General features: G+C 47.7%; 1 protein-coding gene and 1 pseudogene across 2 annotated transcripts in view; one reads left to right on the top strand and one right to left on the bottom strand.

The window, feature by feature from the left end:
• Positions 1–21798, bottom strand: part of NEK11 (NIMA related kinase 11) — a 275778-nt gene that overhangs the window by 134271 nt on the left and 119709 nt on the right. For both annotated transcript variants that reach the window (XM_069088393.1, XM_069088392.1), the window contains 5 exons: positions 10277–10426; positions 10097–10175; positions 8892–8977; positions 7096–7215; positions 4003–4093 (listed from right to left, as the gene is read on the bottom strand). In XM_069088393.1, the coding sequence (XP_068944494.1) occupies positions 4003–4093; positions 7096–7215; positions 8892–8977; positions 10097–10175; positions 10277–10426 (526 nt within the window). The remainder of the gene's footprint in view (positions 1–4002; positions 4094–7095; positions 7216–8891; positions 8978–10096; positions 10176–10276; positions 10427–21798) is intronic.
• LOC138161636 (protein PRRC2A pseudogene) lies at positions 11598–18109 on the top strand (annotated as a pseudogene).

Consider the following 21798-nt stretch of genomic DNA (forward strand, 5'->3'; position numbering starts at 1 on the left):
CTCCTTCCTTATCTTCTTTTCCTTCATTCTCTCTCCTTCCTTATCTTCCTTTCCTTCATTCTCTCTCCTCTGATTGAACCATTTTTCCTCTGTATTGCACTGTTTCTTCGTATTTCTCTCTCAAATTGTGCCTTTTCAAGGGAGTTAAAAACCCTTTTGTCTGAGCACAATGCATCTGGCTTCCCATTTCCTCTCACCTCTATTCTCTGGATATCATTAAACAGGCCTTAGGTTTCCTGTTCTATTAAACCTGCTCCCTCCTGATCTGGTCTCTTTCCTTGTTTGTTTTTAATGGAAAGGATAAGGAATTTTCCTCTTGGGTTATCCCTCTTTGGCTTCTGTGCCCCCTGACTTCATTTGTTGTTGTTTTTTTCTAAACAGACCATAAGAAAGTCTGCTGCCTCTTGGTCTCTTCTGGGTCTCATCTTCCTGGGGTTCTTAAGCTTTTTTGGGTGTTAAAGACCCCTTTGGCAGTCTGGTAAAACCTATAGACTCCTTGCAAAAATGTTTTTAAAAGCATAAATAAAACACACAAAATCACAAAGAAACCATAGGTAAGCACAAATAAAGATTCAATTTGGGGGTGGGAATTTAGATTTTTCCATCCAATTTTAATTCCCCTGAAATCTTTCCATGAAGTCTTTGGGCTCTATGACCCCAAGTTCAGAATCCGTCATCTACACATACTTTACTTCTTAAAGCTCCAGCTTCTGCTTGTTATCAACTAGAACAGTCTATGTTTCTGTGAGCAGTGATTTGTTCTACCCAACCTTGCTTACAAGTAGTTGCAACAGCAATCTGCCTACCCAGAATTCAGCTCCCTGCAACTGGAACCCACCAGGAAGGAAATATAAAACACCTCTGTTTTCTCAGAGACCATTCAGTAAAGCAAACATACTTTATTCACTCCTCCCATTTGATCTTATTGTAGACAGAATTCTAGGGAATTTCGTTATCTCTTTTATGAAGACATCATAGATTAAATGTGGCAAATTGAAGGCAAGGAAAGGGCCTGCTTTCAGCAGCCAAGAATAGAGATAGGCAAACTATAAAGTAGTCACAATTCATAAAGCGTAGTAGGCTGGGGCCCTTTAATGTTAAGGGCAAACTGGCTTATAACGTCATCAACAAACCCTGAAGTCTTCGCTATGTTATATAGCGCAGAGTGATAATTGGTGTTCACAGTGATGAAGTATATGGAGGCAGATAAGCAGATAGGAAGGAAGGAAGGAAGGAAGGAAGGAAGGAAGGAAGGAAGGAAGGAAGGAAGGAAGGAAGGAAGGAAGGAAGGGAGGGAGGAAGGAAGGGAGGAAGGAAAGAAGGAAAGAAAAAAGGAAGGAAGAAAGAAAGAAAGAAAGAAAGAAAGAAAGAAAGAAAGAAAGAAAGAAAGAAAGAAAGAAAGAAAGAAAGAAAGAAAGGAAGGAAGGAAGGAAGGAAGAAAGGAAGGAAGGAAAAAAGAAAGAAAGAAAAGAAAGGAAGGAAAAAAGAAAGAGGTAAAGAGGTAGATGACATGGATACACAAAAGATATGTAGAAATATAGAGATAAAGATACATAAACACATACATGCATGTGTATGTGTATTTATACATATATACATATACACAAACGTATATACATATATGATAGTTGTAGGTATTGATGCCATAGAAATTTTCTCTCCTAAATAATGATTATATCAGAAAACAGAAAGAACACAGAATTATCTCCTAGAAGATAAATGAGGGACTCAGAAAGCAGAATAAATGAAGAGCCACACCACTGTTTAAGATTACAGTATTAGCTGCATTTTTGATGCCACCAAGTTACTTTGAGAACAAGGTATTACGTAACTTATTAGATGCCTTAAAGCAAATATTTCTGTGTCTTTGCTTTTCAATTTCCAATCTCAGAAAATTTGTGTGTTTGTGTCTTTGTCTCATCCTGGTCATTTAGGGATAAATTGCTCAGCCCTTTCACCCAGAGCTGGGGGCTGGACAGCTAAAGATGACTAGCATGACTGACAAAGATTCATGAGCCCCTCCCCTGACTGGAAAGGAATCCCCCCAATTCTCTGACTTAAGATGGGAACCCAGAATTTACACCCTCTGGAAAGGAGAATCCAGCTTCCTTTTTCTGCCTCAGTATGAAACCAGACAGTCCCCTAATTTCTGCAGGCCATCCAGGACCACTGATTGCCCATTTAGAGCAGGGATTCAGCTAAACATTCTCATGTTTCCATGCCTCTGAACCCAGCCAAAGTGGGAGTGAGTCAGAGAGAGCACATGTCTTATATGTGAAACTCACAGCTGACTGCAGGTGGGTGAGCAGGGCACAGAAAGCTCCACTCTCTATCTTGGAATGAAAGGAAAAGGGACAGATTCTCAGAGCAGGAAGAGACCCTGGTGATCATGTGAGGCATATCCTGACTTCAGAAAATGGAAGCCTTAAGACCCCTGTTCAGACAAGGCAAGAGGAAAAAACCTCCAGTGAGCTCCTTGAATCTCCTCTTGATCACCAGTTCTCAGAATGAGCCAGCCTCTGTCCCTGGCCCACAATGCTGTCTCTGGGCTCTGACACCAGTCCCAACCATGGTGGAGGATCCCTCCAGCAACCCCCGGCAGAATCAGAACATGTGGGAGACTCAGAGGAGGTGAATGTGCCTCCTGAGGGAATGGGAGAGCCTGGCACACTAGGGGATTTAAGACTTTAGGACAGGCCCCTCCTAGACAGACACCCAGATTCTGAAACATCAAAGTGCTTCCATGCAATGCGGTTACATGCAAATATTACTTTTTCCTGGAGGTTTTTTTTTTTATTATTATAAAATGATCCCTCCTTTTACAGATGAGGGCACTGAGGCTGAGAAGTTAAACCCAGAGTCACAGAGTTAGACAACATCAGAGGCAGGTTCTGAACCTAGGTCTAAACTGCTCCAAGTCCAGACTGTGATAAAGCAGAACCAGTAGGGTACAAGCTTTGGCAGTGCTGCCAAGCCAGAGAGGCTCCAAATGCAGACTCTGTGACGAGCTAAGTTCGGAAGGGCTCATCCAATGAGATGCTCGTCTAAAGCACATAGGGCAGCGCTGCACACAAAGTAGGCACTATGTCAATGTTTACTCTCTTCCCTTTAACCAACTAGATGATCCTGAAGGGATGAATTTTTCCTCCAGTGCAACTCTCAAAGATCATCTGGCAGACAAAAGGAGGGTTGCATCTGGGCATTTGCAAAATCAGACCAGCGTAGGCCAGTGTTACCATAATGAGGGTAAATAATGACAAAGGCAGGACCCCCTAGAACACTGCTTGAATGACATCTGGAGAGGGTAAGGATAGAGCACCAAGGTTGGGAGTCAGGAAGAGCTGAGTTCAAATTCAGCATCAGATACTTATTAACTATGTACCCTGGGCAAGTCACTTAACCTAAGCCTGTCTCAGTTTCCTCATATGTAAAATGGGAGTAATAATAGCACTGACCTCCCATGGTAGTTGTGAGGAAAAAATAAGATAAGATAACATTTGAAAATTGCCAAAGCACTATATACATACTATCATCATTGGGAAGCATAGAGCAAACATAATATAGACCAACAACAACAACAAAAAGCAATTGCTGTGAATTCAGAGGGTCTGGGTTCAAATCCGGCTTCTGGCACTTGCTAGCTTTGTGACTTTGGGCAATGCACTTAACCTCCCCTCAGTTTCCTCACCTGTAAGATGAGGGGGCTGGATGAGACGTCTCTGTGATCCCTAGCAGATCCTGTGGGGCTGGGTGGGAGGAGGGATAGGCCTTTACAAATATGCAGTTCTGAGCTTCTAGGCTAAGGGGGCATTCGGCTCTTCTATCCAGAGTAATCTGCCTAAGCTGGTGTTGGCCAATAAAGCATTTAGGTAGATCCTGATGCCCCTCCCTAGAAAACCACAGCAGGTGGTGAGCCAGGGGTGCCAGTGACGGGTAAGCCAGTGCTAGAATGTGAACCCAGAGCAGGCCCGAGGTGTTGAGCACAGACTCAAGAAGACTTACGTGCAGGGCATCTGCACCCAACTGCTCCAAGCGCTGGCCCCGCAATCCTTGCATTCGCTTGGCATTCTCGTATTTTTCTTCAGCTAACTTTCTGCAAATCAAGAATACAGTACACAGATGTAAGTATAACACACGTGGGCAAAAATCACACCAGCATCACATAGGCCAAGTCTGCTTTTCCCCGTAACAGAGGGGAAATTTCTGGATGCCAAGATAGGTCCAGGTCCTGGACAAAGCTTCCATCCCTCCCTGCTCCTACCTCCTAAACCCCAACCCAGAGCTTATGTGGCATCCTGGAGGAGGCATTCACCTTAGAAAACACACAGAAGATGCTCCTGGCATCATTAACAGCCCTTTATGCTCCTTAAACCTCACAGAAAGAGAAGATATTCAGGCTCTAGGAATATTTGCCATACAGTGACAGGCTTGGAGTTTTAAAGTCTTTGGTTCAAAACCTGCTTTTGGCATGTATTAGTTCATCTCTGTGACCCTGGGCAAGTTACTTATCCCCTAGGTTCCTCTTTGGATTGAAGGAGGCAGCAGAACACTGGCAGCAGAGTCAGAAGTCCTTGGTTCAGGGGCGGCTAGATGGTGCAGTGAATAAAGCACCAGCCCTGGAGTCAGGGGAACCTGAGTTCAAATCCGGCCTCAGAAACTTAACACAAAACTGGCCATGTGACCTTGGGCAAATCACTTAACCCCAACTGCCCCTCCAAAAAGCAAAAAAAAAAAAAAAAGAAGTCCTTGGTTCAAATGATCCTCTCTATCTGTGGCCTTAGGCAAGTCAGTGCCTCAGTTTCCTTAGCTATAAAATGAGATGGCCTCTAAGGCTCCTTCCAATCTGGAATCTATTAAGTCACAAAAAGTTTGATCTTCATCTGTGAGTTCCAACACCTACAAAGTCCCCGATCCTTGGAATAGCCACATGTAAAAGGAGAGAACTGTTACATCAAGCATAATGCCAACCTTTAAGTTGGGTGAATCATGACAGCAATGTATCAGCACATTTTGCTTCAGTTAAACCCACACTAGACTCTGGAGCAGGGAGATCTCCTTGCTAAATAAAGGATACATTAAGGAGAAAATGTATTTTTCATTCCTTCCTATTTGAGTTACTTCTCCATTGTTACAAGCATTTTTACAAGAATATGCAGATGAGTCCCTCAAGTAGTACCATGACCCCCAGAACTCTGAAAATGTCCATTCCTGATGATGCTATGAAAACCTTACAATGTTCTTTACAGTCTTTTCCTTAGGGTTACACACGAGCGCGCGCGCACACACACACACACACACACACACACACACTCACCTTGCACTTCCAAAGGATGCTGGCAAAAATAACCAATTGTATTTGTAGGTTTTCAAATTCAAATTCTTATAACATAATATAATAATTTTTGTAAAGACTAAGAACAAAAGGCAAATTGTTTTTTCACTTTGCACAAAGTCAAGACATTTTCTTTTTCTTCTTTCTTTTTTTCCTTTTTTTTCTTTTTGAGGGGAGAGGTATTTTTTGTTAAGATTAGGAAACACATCCTTCACTCAATAATCAGGGTTGAACAGGATGAGGGGTCAGAATCAATGAAAGTGACAGATCCTTCCTTAGACTCCCTTTCAGCCACCAGCAGCAGCTTCTCCTTTCTGAATCACTTTACCAGGGAGACTGACAAGGAATTAAAAGGTGCCATAGTGAGTTTCCTTCCTTTTCTTTGCCTAGATGGCCATCTTCCATTGCCAGAGGTGATCAATGGCAATGAAGCTGCCAGAAGGCTGAAGGTAAGGGCAGAGATAATCCACAAATAGGCTTGGACAACTTCTGAAGAATGGAGAGTCCAAGGCCATTCAGGAATGGAAGTTTCCCTGTAATTACTGCCTCCAAGAAGCAGGGTGAACTCTCAGCATGGCCCGAATGTGTTCAAAAAGCCTGTGGGCTTTTTGAAAGGTCTCATTTGACACAAAAAGTTCTCTCCTTAACAATTTCTTTCAACCATTTTATACAAATAAGTTCTCTGGGAAGATGAATTGTGGTATATTTGCACCCCAGAGAACATGGCAGATGACAGCTTCCCCTAGGGCTCTATTATACATTACAGGAAAGCCTGGAGGAATTCCAGAAAGTAGCAGCTGAACAGAAAGCAATCCTATTCACCCCCCTCCGAGATTTCACCATCTCTTGCCAGGTGATGGTTATAAAAGGGGTCAGTTAAAATGCAACTTCTCAATTCATTAGGGGAGCTAAAGTGGCATGGTGGAAAGTGCCAGGAAGACTCGAATTCAAATCCAGTCTCTGACACTTACTAGCTTTATGACCCTGGGAAAGTCCCTTTGCCTCAATCTACTCATCTCTAAGGTGGGGATAGTAATAATAGCTCTCAGGGTTGTGAGATCAGATGGGATAATATTTGTTAAGTGCTACAGAAATGTCAGCTATTGGGGTTACAATTATTGTTGTATTCAGAGACATAACTAGGAATCCTAGCATTCAGAATCAATTTATTTGGGGGTAGGGGAGTGGCCAGGCTGGCAGATCCTGGAAAAGACAACTTGATTCTAAGTACAAAGCCAGGAGAAAGCATAGCTTGTACCTTCCAGCCTGCTCTGACCTCTGATGACCCTTGACCCCACTCCTCTCAGGACCTGCTAGCTCCCCCTAATCTTGAGGGGGTATACTTCTGCCAGGAAAAGGGGAGCCCATCACTTCACTCTTCTTCAAACTCTACCAGACCACGATTCAGCTGCCTTGTACTTTGGGGGTCAGCCTAACCCCCAGTTCACATAAGGGATATAAGCTGGGGGCCCTTGAGACATAAGAAAAGAAGCCTTACAACTGCTATGAGTTACTACTTATTAAAACTACTGCAAAGAGGAAGCAGGTCCTCAGGGGCCCCCAGACCAATGTGGATACCTGGGAAAGGTCCTGGCTGTACTCTCCTAGGTATGGCCCTGATTCACTTTTATTAGCAGTGGCCTGTTAGCCAATCCTCCCCTTAAAAGGGAGCGGCCTTCAGTGAAACTGTAAATCCCATCTATTCTGATTCTTCTGACTGGGACCGTTACCCACCAGGGTTAAGATCTGGAAAGGCATCTTACTTCAGCTTCTCTCCTTTCTCATCCGCTGCTTGCAGCTTTCTCAGTCTCATCCTCTCTCTCGGAGTCATTTTCTGCACTTCAGACAGCTCCCGCAGGGTTTGTAGATGGATCTTTCTCTGCCTATAAATAATAAAAGGCCCCCACAATACACCCACATTCCCCTGCCAAATGCGATTGGAAAAAATAAACAAATATTTTACATTAGCATCAGAAGCATCTCAGGGACATCAAGACAAAATCTTGGAGTTGGGTAATGAGCCAACCAGGATGGCAGTTAATAGGCAATCATTTTCAAATTAGACCTTTATTTAAAAGCAAATTATGTAAACTACCCCAAAACCTGCTCATTTTGTTGTTAATGACTAGTTTTTGTAATTCATAATTTCACAGCCTAAAGCTTCCTCAGTCAGCTGTGCAATACACAGGAAAAGACTTTCAGAGGCTGTGGGATAAGTTCTATCAAAAGATCAAGGAATTCAAATGGACAATTCTGACACCCATTTTGAGATGTAGAAGGCTCTCGGTACCAGGAGAGGTGAGGTGAGAATAGCTTGGTGTTTGTTGTGTCTTCTGAGTAACCAGGCAGCAGTCCATAAGGGATATGGCCATAAGGCCATTCTTAGGAGCATAAACCTGGATTGTAGGTGGCTGACTGAACCCACTTAAGGTATGATCCTTGATCATGTGTTTTGTGGTCAATAGAAATGTGGAGTATTGTCTTAGGTTCTGAGAGTCATGTGTTAGAAAGCTACATAACATGATCAACTAATTGCCAATTATGTTAGAGATAGAACTCCTTCAGGAGTGGGTCCCTTTTGCTTCTGAGATTCTAGCATTCTTTGATCCAGAGAAGTCTGAGAGAGGTGGTGATGATCCTCTAGATCACAGAATATAACGAGAATTTAGAGATGGTTAGCCTGAAGAAGAGCAGACTTGGGTAGAGAGGCTGGGGAGGGGAGAGCCATCTTTAACTACCTTTACACATTTGAAGGGCTATCACATAGAAAAGGGATTATGAAATCACTGGACCAGCTCTTCTCTCAATAAAGCCAGAAAGCTGGGAAGACATAAGGTGGAAATCCAAAACAAGTCAGAATTAAAGACATTTAAAAGCACTCATTCTCTAGTTCTCATTTCAAAGTATATATATTTTGGGGTGGCTAGGTGGTGCAGTGAATAGAGCACTGGCCCTAGAGTCAGGAGGACCTGAGTTCAAATCCAGCCTCAGATACTTAACACAAAAAACTAGCCATGTGACTTTGGGCAAGTTACTTAACCCCAATTGCCCTCAAAAAAAAAAAAAAAAAAAAAAAAAAAAAAGCTAAGTATATGTATCTTAGAGAAAAACTTTTTAAAAATTTTTCCATTGATTCTTAGAGGGATTGTTTTTTCAAAAGAGGGTCATGAATAATATTTTGCCAGTTTTAACTTAAGCAAACAATAAATGAAAGTCATTTGTGGTTTCCCTGTGGAAGGCACATCAGTGTAAATATCACTCAATGCTTTGGATATTAATCTCTCAATATATTTGCAAGATAATTACAGTGATACCTTGCAGATGGGTGGGCTGTGTATTGATTTAAGCTTTTATGACTTCCATTTGCTTCCACCAGGGAAAAGGGCTTTGGAATACAACATTACCAAGTCACCCCTGCTTCCCTGCATTCGGACTCTAGGAACCCTCCTACAACAAACTCAGCATTAACAGACCTATAAAGATAAATGCACTTAATGATCTTCCAGTCTAAAGTGTGTGTGTTTTTTTTTAACAAAAAAAAAAAAAACAATTTACTCACATGGCATTAATGAGATGAGCTGATTCCCTCTGGCAGTTCAAGTTTTTGTCTTCCAGAGTCATGCTGGAATATTTACACATCATGCACTGAAAAGAACAGCAGTCCAGATAAAGTTAATGATCCTTCTGGAGGCACAAAATTGTCATATGACATTTTCATCTATTTCACCTCCAACCCTCAAACCATCCACAGACTAACGACATATCATTAACCAAAGTGAAAGCCAGTGAATAAGGCGACTATTCGCTTTTTCCTCCTTCTCTAATGCAGGGCTGTGTCTCAGACAATATGGTCTAATAAGACATCAGCTGGTAACTTCACTGCCCTTCCCTCTGCCCCTTAAAAACTGCATTTCATCAATCAAAGCACATGGGCATCATCTTGTTGACAAGATGAGAGTGTGGTAAAAGTTTTGGAAGACAAATGGTTTTTCTGAGATCCGCTTAGGTCAAAGAAAAGAGACAGACTCTAACCTAAAAGAGTAAGAACCAAAATACTCCCCGAGTGAATAATTAGCTTCCTTCTCACCATCTACATAAAGCCAGCCCACCATTTACAGTGTGCCTTCTACACAGAAACAGCATAAATCAACCAATAATCATTTACTAAGCACTAACTCTGTGCCAAACACTATACTTGGGGTACAAAAAAGGGCAAAAATAGCTCCTGCCTTCAAGAAGCTTACATTCTAAAATAAGTCCACCTAATTTATTGGAAGGATCACTAAGATCTATAATAAGGGGGCAAGATTAGTTCAAATCAATAAACATTTATTTGGTACCTTGAGTGAATTATATGCAAGGTACTATCTAGGAACTGGGGATTCAAAGATAAAGAAGAAATAGTCCCCACCGTCAAGGATGGTCTAGGAAAGTGGCAGATTCCAGCATACTCCTGTTTTTCTAGACATATATTCACTGAGTGTTTTGGTGAAAACACAAAAATTCTTGACATTGAGGGTGGCCTTTTGGCTAGTGTGCAAAACTTAAACCCTGATTCCCTACATCTAGGGATACACCAGGGGCCCTCTGCTACAAAGAAGCTGTCATGTCTGAAAAGTCACTTCCCTACATTTTAATCTCATTTTCCCCATTCTCGATGAATCCTAATGCAGCTTGCTCCCAAAAGTATCTCTTCAAGGTGTATGATTCTGATTTAAATGCTTATAATAAGGGCTCTTCTATATATCTTTTTCATATAAATACCTGTAGTTGTTCATCAATGTAAGGGATTTTTAAAATTTCTATTGCTGACGGTCTCAATGAAGGACTCTTGTTCAACATGCTGTAATGTTTAAAAAAACAAACAAACATTTTTTTCAAAAGGCTGAAAATATAAATGCAAAGCCAAAGTCATAGGGTGAAGAAAACCTGTATTTCATCTACCTTTGCATGATGGCATTCAGCTTCTCTGGGTATCTAGCAGGAAGAGAAGGCGTGTCACCTTCAACGATTTTTAAAACAATGGACAAGAAATTGTGACCAGTGAATGCATGGCTCATGCAGCACAGCTCATACAAAATGCATGCCAGTGACCTAGAAGAACAAAGGCAACGATTTAAAATGGAGGTGTGGGGGAAAGGAAGGTAAGGTGTGATTTCAGATGTGTTTGTCACCGACAGTCATGAACCCATTGGAGCATGATTATGAAGCACCTGCATGTACTTCCTTTGCCTGATGGAAAATCCCAGTTCCACACTGCTACTATCTATTTCAACACAGATTTGCAGAGACAGAAATGCAATGGGCAATCAGAAGCCAATCTTGGACTATGGACTAATCTATGAACTAGAGAAAAAAACACAAATGACCGCCTTGTCAGTCTGAGGGAGCCCCGATAGGGCAGAGAGTTCCAAACATTTAGAACCCTCAACTTTGCTTTTTCACTGGAGAGAAATCAGCATTCTTTACTAAGACAGTTGGGTGGCATGATACATGGAACACTGGACTTGGAGTCAGAAAGACCTGAATTCAAATCCTGTCTCTGACACTCCTTAGGCGTGGGACCTTGGGCAAATCACTGAACTCTTAGACCTCATTTCTGTAAATTAAGGAATCATAATAGTACCCACCTCACAGGCTTGTTCTGAAAATCAAATAACACACGCTAGCTATTAATATCATTGTTTACCAGTCCTACGACATCTTCCATCCCTCCTGCAAGTAGAGAGCTATCTGCATGGACAACTGAATGTTCTAATGCTCATCTGAGAGGCTGCTTGGGCATGATGGGTAAAGGACTGGCCTTGGAGTCAGAAAAATCAAGGCTCAAGCCTCGCCTTTGGCATATGCTAACTGAGTGGTCATGGACAGTTAGTTATTTAACTTGTTAGCGCACCCAAGCAATTTTCTAAGACTATAAGTTACAGAAGAAGCGTTCATCTGTATTGGTGAAGGGAATTTCCCCATTTAGATTTCCCTACACTGATGAAATCATCCTATTAAAAAAACCCTCTGTTTTGAGTATGACAGGCCAGGACACTCAAGTCCTAGATTTATCCAAAACAGTTTTGAAATAACCCTAAAAGAGCATGTCTGGGCCATAAGATCTTCTTAGAGATATTTGGTTGGGGGGGGGGGGGCGCCCCCGGGGGGCGGCGGTTGCCCGGATGGGCCGTTAGAGCAGCCGAGCGAGCGAGGGAGACGCGAGGAGCCGAAGCCGGCCGCCATCCGCCGCCATCCCGCCCTGGGGAGCCCCAGACCCCGGCCTCGGCCCCGGCGCACCCGGCCAGGCTCCAGCACGTTTCGGGGGAGGCGCCTGCAGGACCCAACGTACTCAATGAGCTTCCAGCGCGATGTCCGATCGCTCGGGGCCGACTGCCAAGGGGAAGGATGGAAAGAAGTATTCCTCGCTCAACCTGTTTGACACGTACAAGGGCAAGTCCTTGGAGATCCAGAAGCCCGCTGTTGCTCCTCGACATGGCTTACAGAGTCTTGGGAAAGTTGCCATCTCCCGGCGCATGCCACCCCCAGCCAATCTGCCGAGTTTGAAAGCCGAGAACAAAGGCAACGACCCTAATGTCTCGCTAGTGCCGAAAGACTGGACAGGATGGGCAAGCAGACCGGAGCAGCCCGACCCCAAGAGTTCCGATGCCTCAGCTGCTCAGCCGCCGGAATCGCAGCCACTGCCGGCTTCACAGACGCCTGCCTCCAGCCAGCCGAAGCGCCCCCCAGCAGCCCCCGAGAACGCCCCTTCGGTTCCAAGCGGGGTAAAGTCTTGGGCACAAGCCAGTGTCACCCACGGAGCGCACGGGGATGGTGGAAGGGCATCAAACCTACTGTCACGATTCTCTCGAGAGGAATTTCCCACCCTGCAGGCGGCTGGCGACCAGGACAAGGCTGCCAAGGAAAGGGAGTCTGCCGAACAGTCGTCTGGGCCCGAACCAAGCCTCCGCCCGCAAAACGCCACAACCTGGAAGGATGGAGGAGGCCGGGGCCCTGATGAGCTGGAGGGCCTGGACTCCAAACTCCATCACGGTCACGACCTCCGGGGGGGGCTCCAGCCCTCAGGCTCCCCCCAGTTCCCTTCCTATCGCGGGATGATGCCGCCCTTTATGTACCCCCCATATCTCCAGTTCCCTCCTTACGGACCACAGGGGCCTTACCAATGCCCTACTCCTGATGGGCCCAGCCGATTCCCCCGGCTGGCGGGCCCCCGGGGCTCAGGCCCCCCCATGCGCCTGGCGGAGCCTGTGAGCCGCCCCTCCATCCTCAAGGAGGATAACCTCAAGGAATTTGACCAGCTGGATCAGGAGAATGATGACGGTTGGGCCGGGGCGCACGAGGAGGTAGACTACACGGAAAAGCTTAAGTTCAGCGACGAGGAGGACGGTCGTGATTCCGATGACCAGGGAACAGAGGGCCACAGAGAACCTCGTCCTTCCCCTGAGGATCAGCCTCCTGACGCAGATAACAAGAAGGGCTGCTCTCCCGGGAATGAGCCGCCCCCTCCCAAGGCAGCCTGGACAGAGACCCCCCGGCCTCCTGAGGCAGAGCCTGGGCCGCCTGCCCCGAAGCCTCCCCTGCCCCCACCTCCCAGAGGCCCCGCTGGGAACTGGGGCCCTCCTGGAGACTATCCGGATCGTGGAGGCCCACCCTGTAAGCCACCAGCGCCTGAAGATGAGGACGAAGCTTGGCGGCAACGTCGGAAGCAGTCGTCATCTGAGATCTCTCTGGCAGTGGAGCGGGCACGAAGGCGCCGAGAAGAGGAGGAACGACGGATGCAAGAGGAGCGACGGGCAGCCTGCGCAGAAAAGCTCAAGCGACTGGACGAAAAGTTTGGGGCACCTGACAAACGCCTCAAAGCAGAGCCTTCTGCTGCCCCACCTACTCCAGCTCCTCCCCCTGCTGCCTCCAAAGAGCCCCCAGCACCCCCTGCAGCACCTCCAGCGCTAGCCCCACCTGCTGAGAAGGAGCCTGAAGAGCCAAGCCTGGTCCCTGCCCCTGGCCAGCCTGCCCCCGTCCAGCCTGCGCCCGTCCCTGTTTTGGCTCCAGCTCCCACCTTAGTGAGCCGGGGCAGCAGTAGCAGTACCAGCAGCAGCAGCTTTGATGCTAGTTCAGGGGAGCCTTCACAACCACCAAAGGAGGCCCCTGAGCCACCAGAAGAGGTGCCCTCACCTACCACACCCCCAGCTCCCAAGGTGGAGCCCAAGGTTGACGGAGCTGGGCCAACACGACAGCCCCCTAACCAGGGACTGGGCTATCCCAAATACCAGAAGTCTCTGCCTCCCCGCTTCCAACGTCAACAGCAAGAGCAGCTTCTGAAGCAGCAACAGCAACAACAGTGGCAGCAACACCAACTGGGTCCCACCCCTCCTGCTCCATTGCCCCCATCACCTCCACAGCCTGTAGCCATGGGCGCTGTGCCACCCCCCCAGGCTCCACCCCCATCACCTAAGGCCCTGTACCCTGGCTCACTAGGCCGGCCACCACCAATGCCCCCAATGAACTTTGACCCTCGTTGGATGATGATCCCACCTTACATGGATCCTAGGCTTCTTCAGGGTCGGTCCCCCCTCAATTTTTACCCTCCAGGTGTACATCCCTCTGGTCTGGTTCCCCGGGAGCGCTCAGACAGTGGGGGCTTGGGTTCAGAGCTTTTTGATCGGCACCCAACTCCTCTCCTAAGGGAACGGGGCACCCCATCAGTGGACCCAAAACTGGCTTGGGCAGATGTCTTTTCCACTGTACCTGCTGACAACCGCCCTCTCATCTCTCCATTTTGCCAGGCCCTAGAAGAGGATGACAAGGGCATAAGGAGTGAGACCCCTCCATCTCCTCCTCCACCACCCTATATGGCCATTTATCCAGGCTTCCCTGAGAATGGAGCCCCTGGTCCCCCACTTTCCCGATTTCCCTTGGAGGAATCAGGCCCCGCAGTCCCTCGTCCAATTCCTTGGCCTCCTGGCAGCAATGAATCAGCCAAATTGTCAATCCCACCTAAGAAGGAACCCCCCAAAGAAGAATCCCAGCAGCTAGGGGGACCAGAAGCTGGGCGCAAACCCCCCTGGAGTGGTGGGGGTGGGCGCCAAGGCCCACCCCCACCACGACGTGAGAGCCAAACAGAAACCAGATGGGGTCCCTGCCCAGGTAGCAGCCGCCGTGGTGGACCACCTGAGGAGCCAGGGGCACCCCCTCGCCGTGCTGGGCCTATCAAAAAAACCCCACCCCCTGCAAAGGCAGAAGAACTGCCACCCAAGCCTCTTGAGACAAGTGATGAAACCTCTAAGGTCCCAAAACCAGATGCTCTCAAGGTCTCTAAGGGAAAAACAGGAGGCCCCAAGGAAGCTCCCCCAGCTGGGGCCCTGTCCCCTGCCCCTCGACTTCGTGGGGATTACTCATATGAGCGTGTGGGGCCAACTTCCTGCCGAGGCAGGGGCCGTGGAGAGTACTTTGCCCGGGGTAGAGGTTTTAGGGGGACCTATGGGGGAAGGGGGAGGGGTGTCCGAAGCCGGGAGTTCCGTAGCTACCGGGAGTTCAGAGGAAGTGATGGGCGGAGCAGTGGGGCTGGAGGACCAGCACATCCTCCTCCTCCCGGAGGCCGAACAGCCAGTGAGACAAGGAGTGAAGGTTCAGAATATGAGGAGATCCCTAAGCGCCGCCGGCAGCGAGGCTCCGAGACAGGGAGTGAAACCCATGAGAGTGATCTAGCCCCTTCGGACAAGGAAGCTCCCCCAGCGAAGGAGGGGGCAGCACCACCAGGAGCCCCACCTTCCCCAGCTCCAGCTCGATTCCCTGCTACTCGGGGTGGGCGCGTGTTCACTCCCCGAGGTGTCCCATCACGAAGGGGTCGAGGAGGTGGTCGCCCTCTTCTCCCTGCTGGTCCAGGCTGGAGCCCTCCTGCCAAGTTCCTGGCTCCCAAGAAGCCTCCAGCTGGCGCACTGCCACCAGGCAAAGAAGCCTCAAGGGAGAAGCTGGTTCCAGGACTTCTGCCACCCCAGGCTCGAGGCAGTGGTGGTGGTATCGAAGATGGGGAGCGTCCCCGGAGAAGGAGGCATGGACGGGCGCAACAGCAGGACAAGCCACCTCGATTCCGGAGGCTGAAGCAAGAACGGGAGATTGCAGCAAGGGGGGCTGAGGGGAAGGCTCCACCCTTGCGCCTCACAACCGCACCCCCTGCTCCTGGGGAAGTACCTACGGCAGCAATGGTGCCCCTGCCTCCACGAAGGGCAGCTGCCAAATCTCCTGACCTGTCAAACCAGAACTCAGACCAGGCCAACGAGGAATGGGAGACAGCATCAGAGAGCAGTGATTTTGCCAGCGAGCGTCGGGGAGACAAAGAAGCCCCGGGACCTACCCTGCTAATCCCCAAAGTGGTGGGAACCCCTGGCAGTGGAGGTGGAGGGGTTGGGGCAAGTCCTGGGGTCCCATCCATGCCCCGAGGTGAGCTGAGTCAGAGAGCCAAAGACCTGAGCAAGCGGAGTTTTTCCAGTCAGCGACCTGGCATGGAACGGCAGAACCGGCGCCCAGGACCAGGGGGAAAGACAGGGGTCCCCGGGGGAAGGGCTGGCCCTGGGCGAGGGGACAAAAGGAGCTGGCCCTCACCCAAGAACCGAAGCCGACCCCCAGAGGAGTGCCCCCCGGGACTTCCCCTGCCTCCCCCACCCCCCAGCAGCTCTGCGGTCTTCCGCCTGGACAGAGTCATCCACAGCGACCCAGCTGGTATCCAGCAGGCCTTGGCCCAAATCAGCAGCCGACAGGGGGGTGCAGCTGCCCCAGGGGGCCCCCCAAGGCCCAAGCCAGGGCCCCCCCCAACCCTTCAGGGCCCCTCTCCCCGGGCCCCAGCACGATTCGAGCCCCCAAGGGCCAGCAGCAATGGTGTAGGTGGCGACGAGCCCCACTTTGCGGAGCCAGGGCCATTGGTGAGGGGGGTGAGTGGGACCTCCCGGGACTCTATTGGGAATAATCCCTTCCCCCCCAAACGTCGCGATCGGCCTCCTCGAAAGCCGGAGCTGCTCCAGGAGGAGAATTTGCCTCCTTCTCATAGCTCTGGATTCCTAGGTCCCAGACCAGAAGGACCCAATCCACGGGGAGAGCCCAGAGATGCAGGCACAGAGGCCCTGTCCCCCCATATCTGGAATCGTTTGCATACTACTGCCAGCCGAAAGAGTTACCGACCGGGCTCAGTGGAACCCTGGATGGAGCCCCTCAGCCCTTTTGAAGATGTGGCTGGCACGGAGATGAGCCAGTCTGACAGTGGGGTGGATCTGAGTGGCGACTCTCAGGTTTCATCAGGCCCCTGCAGCCAGCGAAGTTCCCCTGATGGGGGACTAAAGGGGACAGGGGAGGGTGCACCCAAGCGTCCTGGAGGCCCCTCACCCCTGAGCACTACCCCTGGGGAGGGTCCATCTGGCTCTGAACCCTCTGACCCTCCAAGGAGACGTCCTCCTGCCTCTCGTGATGGGGACAAGAAAGAGCCACCCCTGCCCCCTGGCCCCATAGGCACAGAACGATCCCAGCGAGTAGATCGAGGACCGGAGTCTGGTCCACTCCGGCCCTCTCACCAACCTGGTCCCCCTATCCAGTTTGGAACCAGTGACAAAGCCTCTGACCTCCGCTTGGTAGTGGGAGGCAGCTTAAAGCCAGAGAAGGAGCTGTCACAATCTGGGCCTGAGGTGCCTGTTCCAGTACCTCGAGACTGGGAATTGCTCCCCTCTGGTCCCACCTCAGCTGAGCCATCACCCAAAAGTCGAGGTCCCAACCACTGTGGCCCGGAACCCAACCCCTCGGGCTCCCGCCTATACCCTGAGGTCTTCTACAGCAGCCCAGGGCCTCCAGGCACCCAGGTCCCAGGGGGAACAGTGGACTCTCAGCTGCACCCCACCAATGGTGGCTTCCGCCCAGGGACCCCTTCATTGCACCCCTACAGGACACAGCCCCTCTATTTATCCCCTGGCCCAGCCCCTGCTTCAGCTCTACTTGCAGGCATAGCCCTCAAGGGCCAGTTCCTGGATTTCTCAGCATTGCAGGCAGCAGAGCTGGGGAAGCTGCCAGCTGGGGGTGTCCTCTATCCCCCACCTTCCTTTCTCTATCCACCAGCCTTCTGTCCCAGGCCCCTGCCTGACACCCCTTTGCTGCAGGTGCGCCAGGACCTGCCATCCCCGTCAGATTTCTACTCTGCTCCTCTGCAGTCTGGTGGCCAAAATGGCTTCCTGCCCCTGGCCGCCTCCAACCAGCAGATGCTGCTACCAGTAGTGGAGTCCCAGCTACCTGTGGTGAACTTTAGCTCCTTGCCTCCAGCCCCACCTCCACTTTCTCTGCTGTCTGTGGGCCCTGCTCTACAGCCCTCCAGTCTGGCTGTCCGACCCCCAACTGCTCCGGCAGCCCGGGTGCTACCCTCACCCGCCAGACCCTTCCCTCCCAGCTTGGGGAGAGCAGAGCTACACCCAATGGAACTAAAGCCATTCCAGGATTATAGAAAACTGAGCAACCTCGGGGGACCTGGGGCTCGAACCCCCCCAGCTGGAAGGACCTTCTCTGGTCTCAGATCCCGACTCAAGGCCCCACAAGGCTATAGTGGTGTTGGTGTGTTCCCCACCCAGCACTTCAACCTCTACCAGCAGGCCTCCCCACCTGATGCCCTGCGCTGGATGCCAAAGCCCTGGGAGCGGGCAGGGCCACCTTCTCGTGAGGGTCCACCCTGGCAAGTAGAGGAGTCAGGGCCCTTTGGGGACAAGGATCCTGGGTTGCCCCCACCCCACTGAGGGAGCTGTGCCCCCCAACCCCTATCCCCCTGGGGCCTGTACATAGATATAAATATATAAGGGGGAAGGGGGTGAGTGGGGAGGGGTTGTGGGGCTGGGGCCTCCCTCCCCCTCCCCCCTCTTCCCCTGGGCCCCTATCCCTGGGGCCGTTTGTTTAAAAAAGAATAAAAGGATTAAAAAAAATATTTGGTTAATATTGCTACTATAATATTGTAATTTTTCAGTAGATTTGAATAGAAATTTGTGTTTGGGAGATTCAACATAATTCATTTTGATCTAGCCTTTTATATGAGTCCAGTCAGATTCTATGGAATCTGAAGGTAGAAACTGGATGGGTACTCCCCCCTATGGATTCATCTTCAGTGTTATCAGGTAGGTCCAGCCACACCTTTTCTTCTCTACCCAGACAACTCCCACTCACTAGTCACTGCCCTAGACTCCATACCTACAGAGATCTTTGTCTAGTATGAGGGCAGGAGAGGGGGAGTGAATGAGAACATATGATCCAACCTCCCAACCCTAGCCCGGAAAGCAAACTCCAATTTATTTTATCCTAGGACAAAGAAAAAACAAACCATTCTCTTGGACGGGAGGGAGAAAGAGAATAAGCCTTTATTAGATGTCTACTATGTGCTAGGCACTGTACTCATAAGTGCTTCACAAACATCTCATTTGAATCTGAAATTGGAATTGGAAAAAGGAGGGTTTAAGTGGCACTTGACTAGCTGCCCAGATTCTCAGCTCACTCCCCAACTCCTGTTCCTCTAGCCCAGCTGTCTCCATGCAACCTGGATTCATTTCCTCCATGTCCAACATCACTGCCACCACCATGTCTCACTTCCAAAATCCTGACCCTGTCTCCAAACACTTCACTTGAAAGAGTCTCTAAAAAGGATCTATTGCACACAAACATTTTTAGCAGCTTTTAGTGGTGGCAAAGAATTGGAAATTGAGGGGACACCCATCAACTTGGGAATGGCTGAACAAGTTGTGGTTTATGAATAGAATGGAACATTATTGTGCTATAAGAAATGATGAGCAGGATGATTTCAGAAAAAGCTGCAAAGATTTAAATGAACTGATGCAGAGTGGAGTGAGCAGAACCAGGAGAACATTGTACAATGAACAGCTGTGAATGACTTAACAATTTTCAGTATTACCACAATCCAAGATAATCCCAAAGGACTCTTGATGAAAAATACTATTCACCTCCAGAGAAAGAACTGATGGTGTCTGAATACAGACCAAAGCACACTATTTGTCTCTTTTCTTTTTTTCCTCTTTCTTTCCAAATTTTCTTCCACAAAATGACTAATATGGAAATGTTTTACGTGATTACATATGTGTAACCTATATCAGATTGCTTACTGTCTCGAAGGGAGGAGGGGAGAGAGGGATAGACTTTGGAACTCAAAAACCAAAAAAAATGTCAATTTAGAGGGAAAATAAAAGATTGTTTAAAAAAGAAACAATCTCCAACACTATCTCCTTTAAACTATGTCTCTTAGAAATCCATGAGGCCAGGCTGTGAACCCCTCTTTCTAGTCTCAGGATCCTCCTTCTCAAAGACTACTACATTGACATTTATTCTTTACCATGTTGAAGGTACTGTGTTTGTCACTGGGTACACAAAGATGAAAAATAAAAACACAGCACCAACTAATAAGGAAGAAATAAGAACAAAAAAGGATAAAGAAAACCCTACTGTAAAGAAATTACTTTATGACATCAGTAATCAATCAGATCATGGTCTGTTATGTATATTTTTAAATTGTGTTAACAATAATCCAAAGTGTTCACGATTACACATATTCTCCATCTCCTTACAAATTAGAGGTGATGGACTCAGGGTGCAGATTGAGACATATATTTTTTAGACCTGGCCAACACAGAAATTTGTTTTGCTTGACTATGTATATTTGTTACAAGGGTTTTTTTATACCTTAGAAATTTTTTTTAAGTATACCTTAAGAATTTAGAAAAATTATTTTTAAATTTTTTAAAAAGGTTACAAATTAGGGTTTGCTTTATTGTTTTGTTAATTGTCTAAATGTAAGAAAGTGATGGGAAAATGTTGATAAGGCAGATTAAACTTTGAAATGTGTCATTGAAATTTTTTTTCTAGAGAGCTGATTTACTAGCATACCCCTGGTCCTACCAATATGCAAGGTACACTCAAAGCCAGAATCAGGAATCTGATAAGAGGACCACACAAACCAGAAGATGAAATTAGTTCAGTAGCAGGGTATGATGTTGGAAACTTATTCCATTGGGAAAGGAAATTATAGAAAAACTGAGATTCCTATAGTTTCAACAACCTGCTTATGTATCAGTCCAAATACTAAGTGCTAAGGATATGATGAAAAAACAAATATGGCCCTTGCCCTCAAGGAGTTAACATTCTAACAGGGAAGACAGCATATAGAAATCAGAACATACAAAATGAAATACAGTGTAGACTGGCTTGAAATTGAGAACACATCTACTGGCCTGACTTGGGGGTCTAGATCTCCAACTCCAGCCCACTTTTTTTTTTTTTTTTGCTTTTTGGAGGGCAATATGGGGTTAACTTGCCCAAGGTTAAGCAGCTAGTTTTTTGTGTGTGGAGTGTCTGAGGCCAGATTTGAACTCAGGTCCTCCTGACTCCAGGGCAAGTGCTCTATTCACTGCACCACCTAACTGCCCCTCCAGCCCACTTTTCAGGGAGTAAATATTAGAACTGATTGATTAAAAATGAATACACAGAATACCGGGACTGACAGATACAACTTTCCCTCCTTTTTTTTTTTAATCAATTGATTGATTTTTGTCATGCTTTGTAGTAAATTCCTTTAAAATATATAAGAAAGGGGCGGCCAGGTGGTGCAGTGAGTAAGAGCACCGGCCCTAGAGCCGGGAGATCCAGGATAGGTTCCAGCCTCAGATACTTAACATCCACACAAAATAACTGGCCATGTAACCTTGAGCAAGTTACTTAACCCCAATTGCTTTAAAAAAAATAAAATAAAATATGTAAGAAAGGGAGGGGATGTATTGTTGATTCTGCAAGGTAGGGGGAAAATGTCATGTTCCCTTCTACAAGCTGGAGGAGAAGTTAGGATACCCAGAAGGAAATATGGTGGTAGCTAGAGACCAATAAGTAACAGCAGCCAATCAGCCTGGGATTTGCTAGAATCATGGTCATCGGGGGCAGCCACAGATTTTTTTGCTATGGTGACAAAGGAATTAGGTTTTCTATAGAAAAAGCATAATTGGGTGGAAAAGTTCAATATATTCTATGTCATATCCATGAGAAGCCGAGCTGTTCAGACCTCAAGGATAAAGTTTAGGCAGCGGCATCTCCCTGGTGACAGAAAATACAAATTACAAAGAGAAAGTCAGTGTATGTTGATCCCCTGTTCCACAAAGTATAAATTCGGGGCTTGTACATGGAAATGTCTCAGGCAAGATTGATTATTATAAAGATAAAAAGGATGAGTTTATGTTGTAAAGTAATAAGAATGAACGTTTGCTCTTGTATTTAAAAACACCATCACAGAAATGACTTTGTGAAATTTTGTATAAATAAAGAAAATAGTGCGACATTATCATGGGAGTGGGAAGCATAGAAATCGAGAAGTAGATGGCAAAGATAAACCATCGTCATGGTACAAATTGTCAGAGTTATGAATAGTAGGCAAGTAAAGGCACTTCATATGAATTGCT

This window comes from Petaurus breviceps, unplaced genomic scaffold (genome assembly GCF_028583685.1).
Source record: "Petaurus breviceps papuanus isolate PSGF00001 unplaced genomic scaffold, PetGlider_PUasm1.0 185, whole genome shotgun sequence".
In the NCBI taxonomy this organism is placed as follows: Eukaryota; Metazoa; Chordata; class Mammalia; order Diprotodontia; family Petauridae; genus Petaurus; species Petaurus breviceps.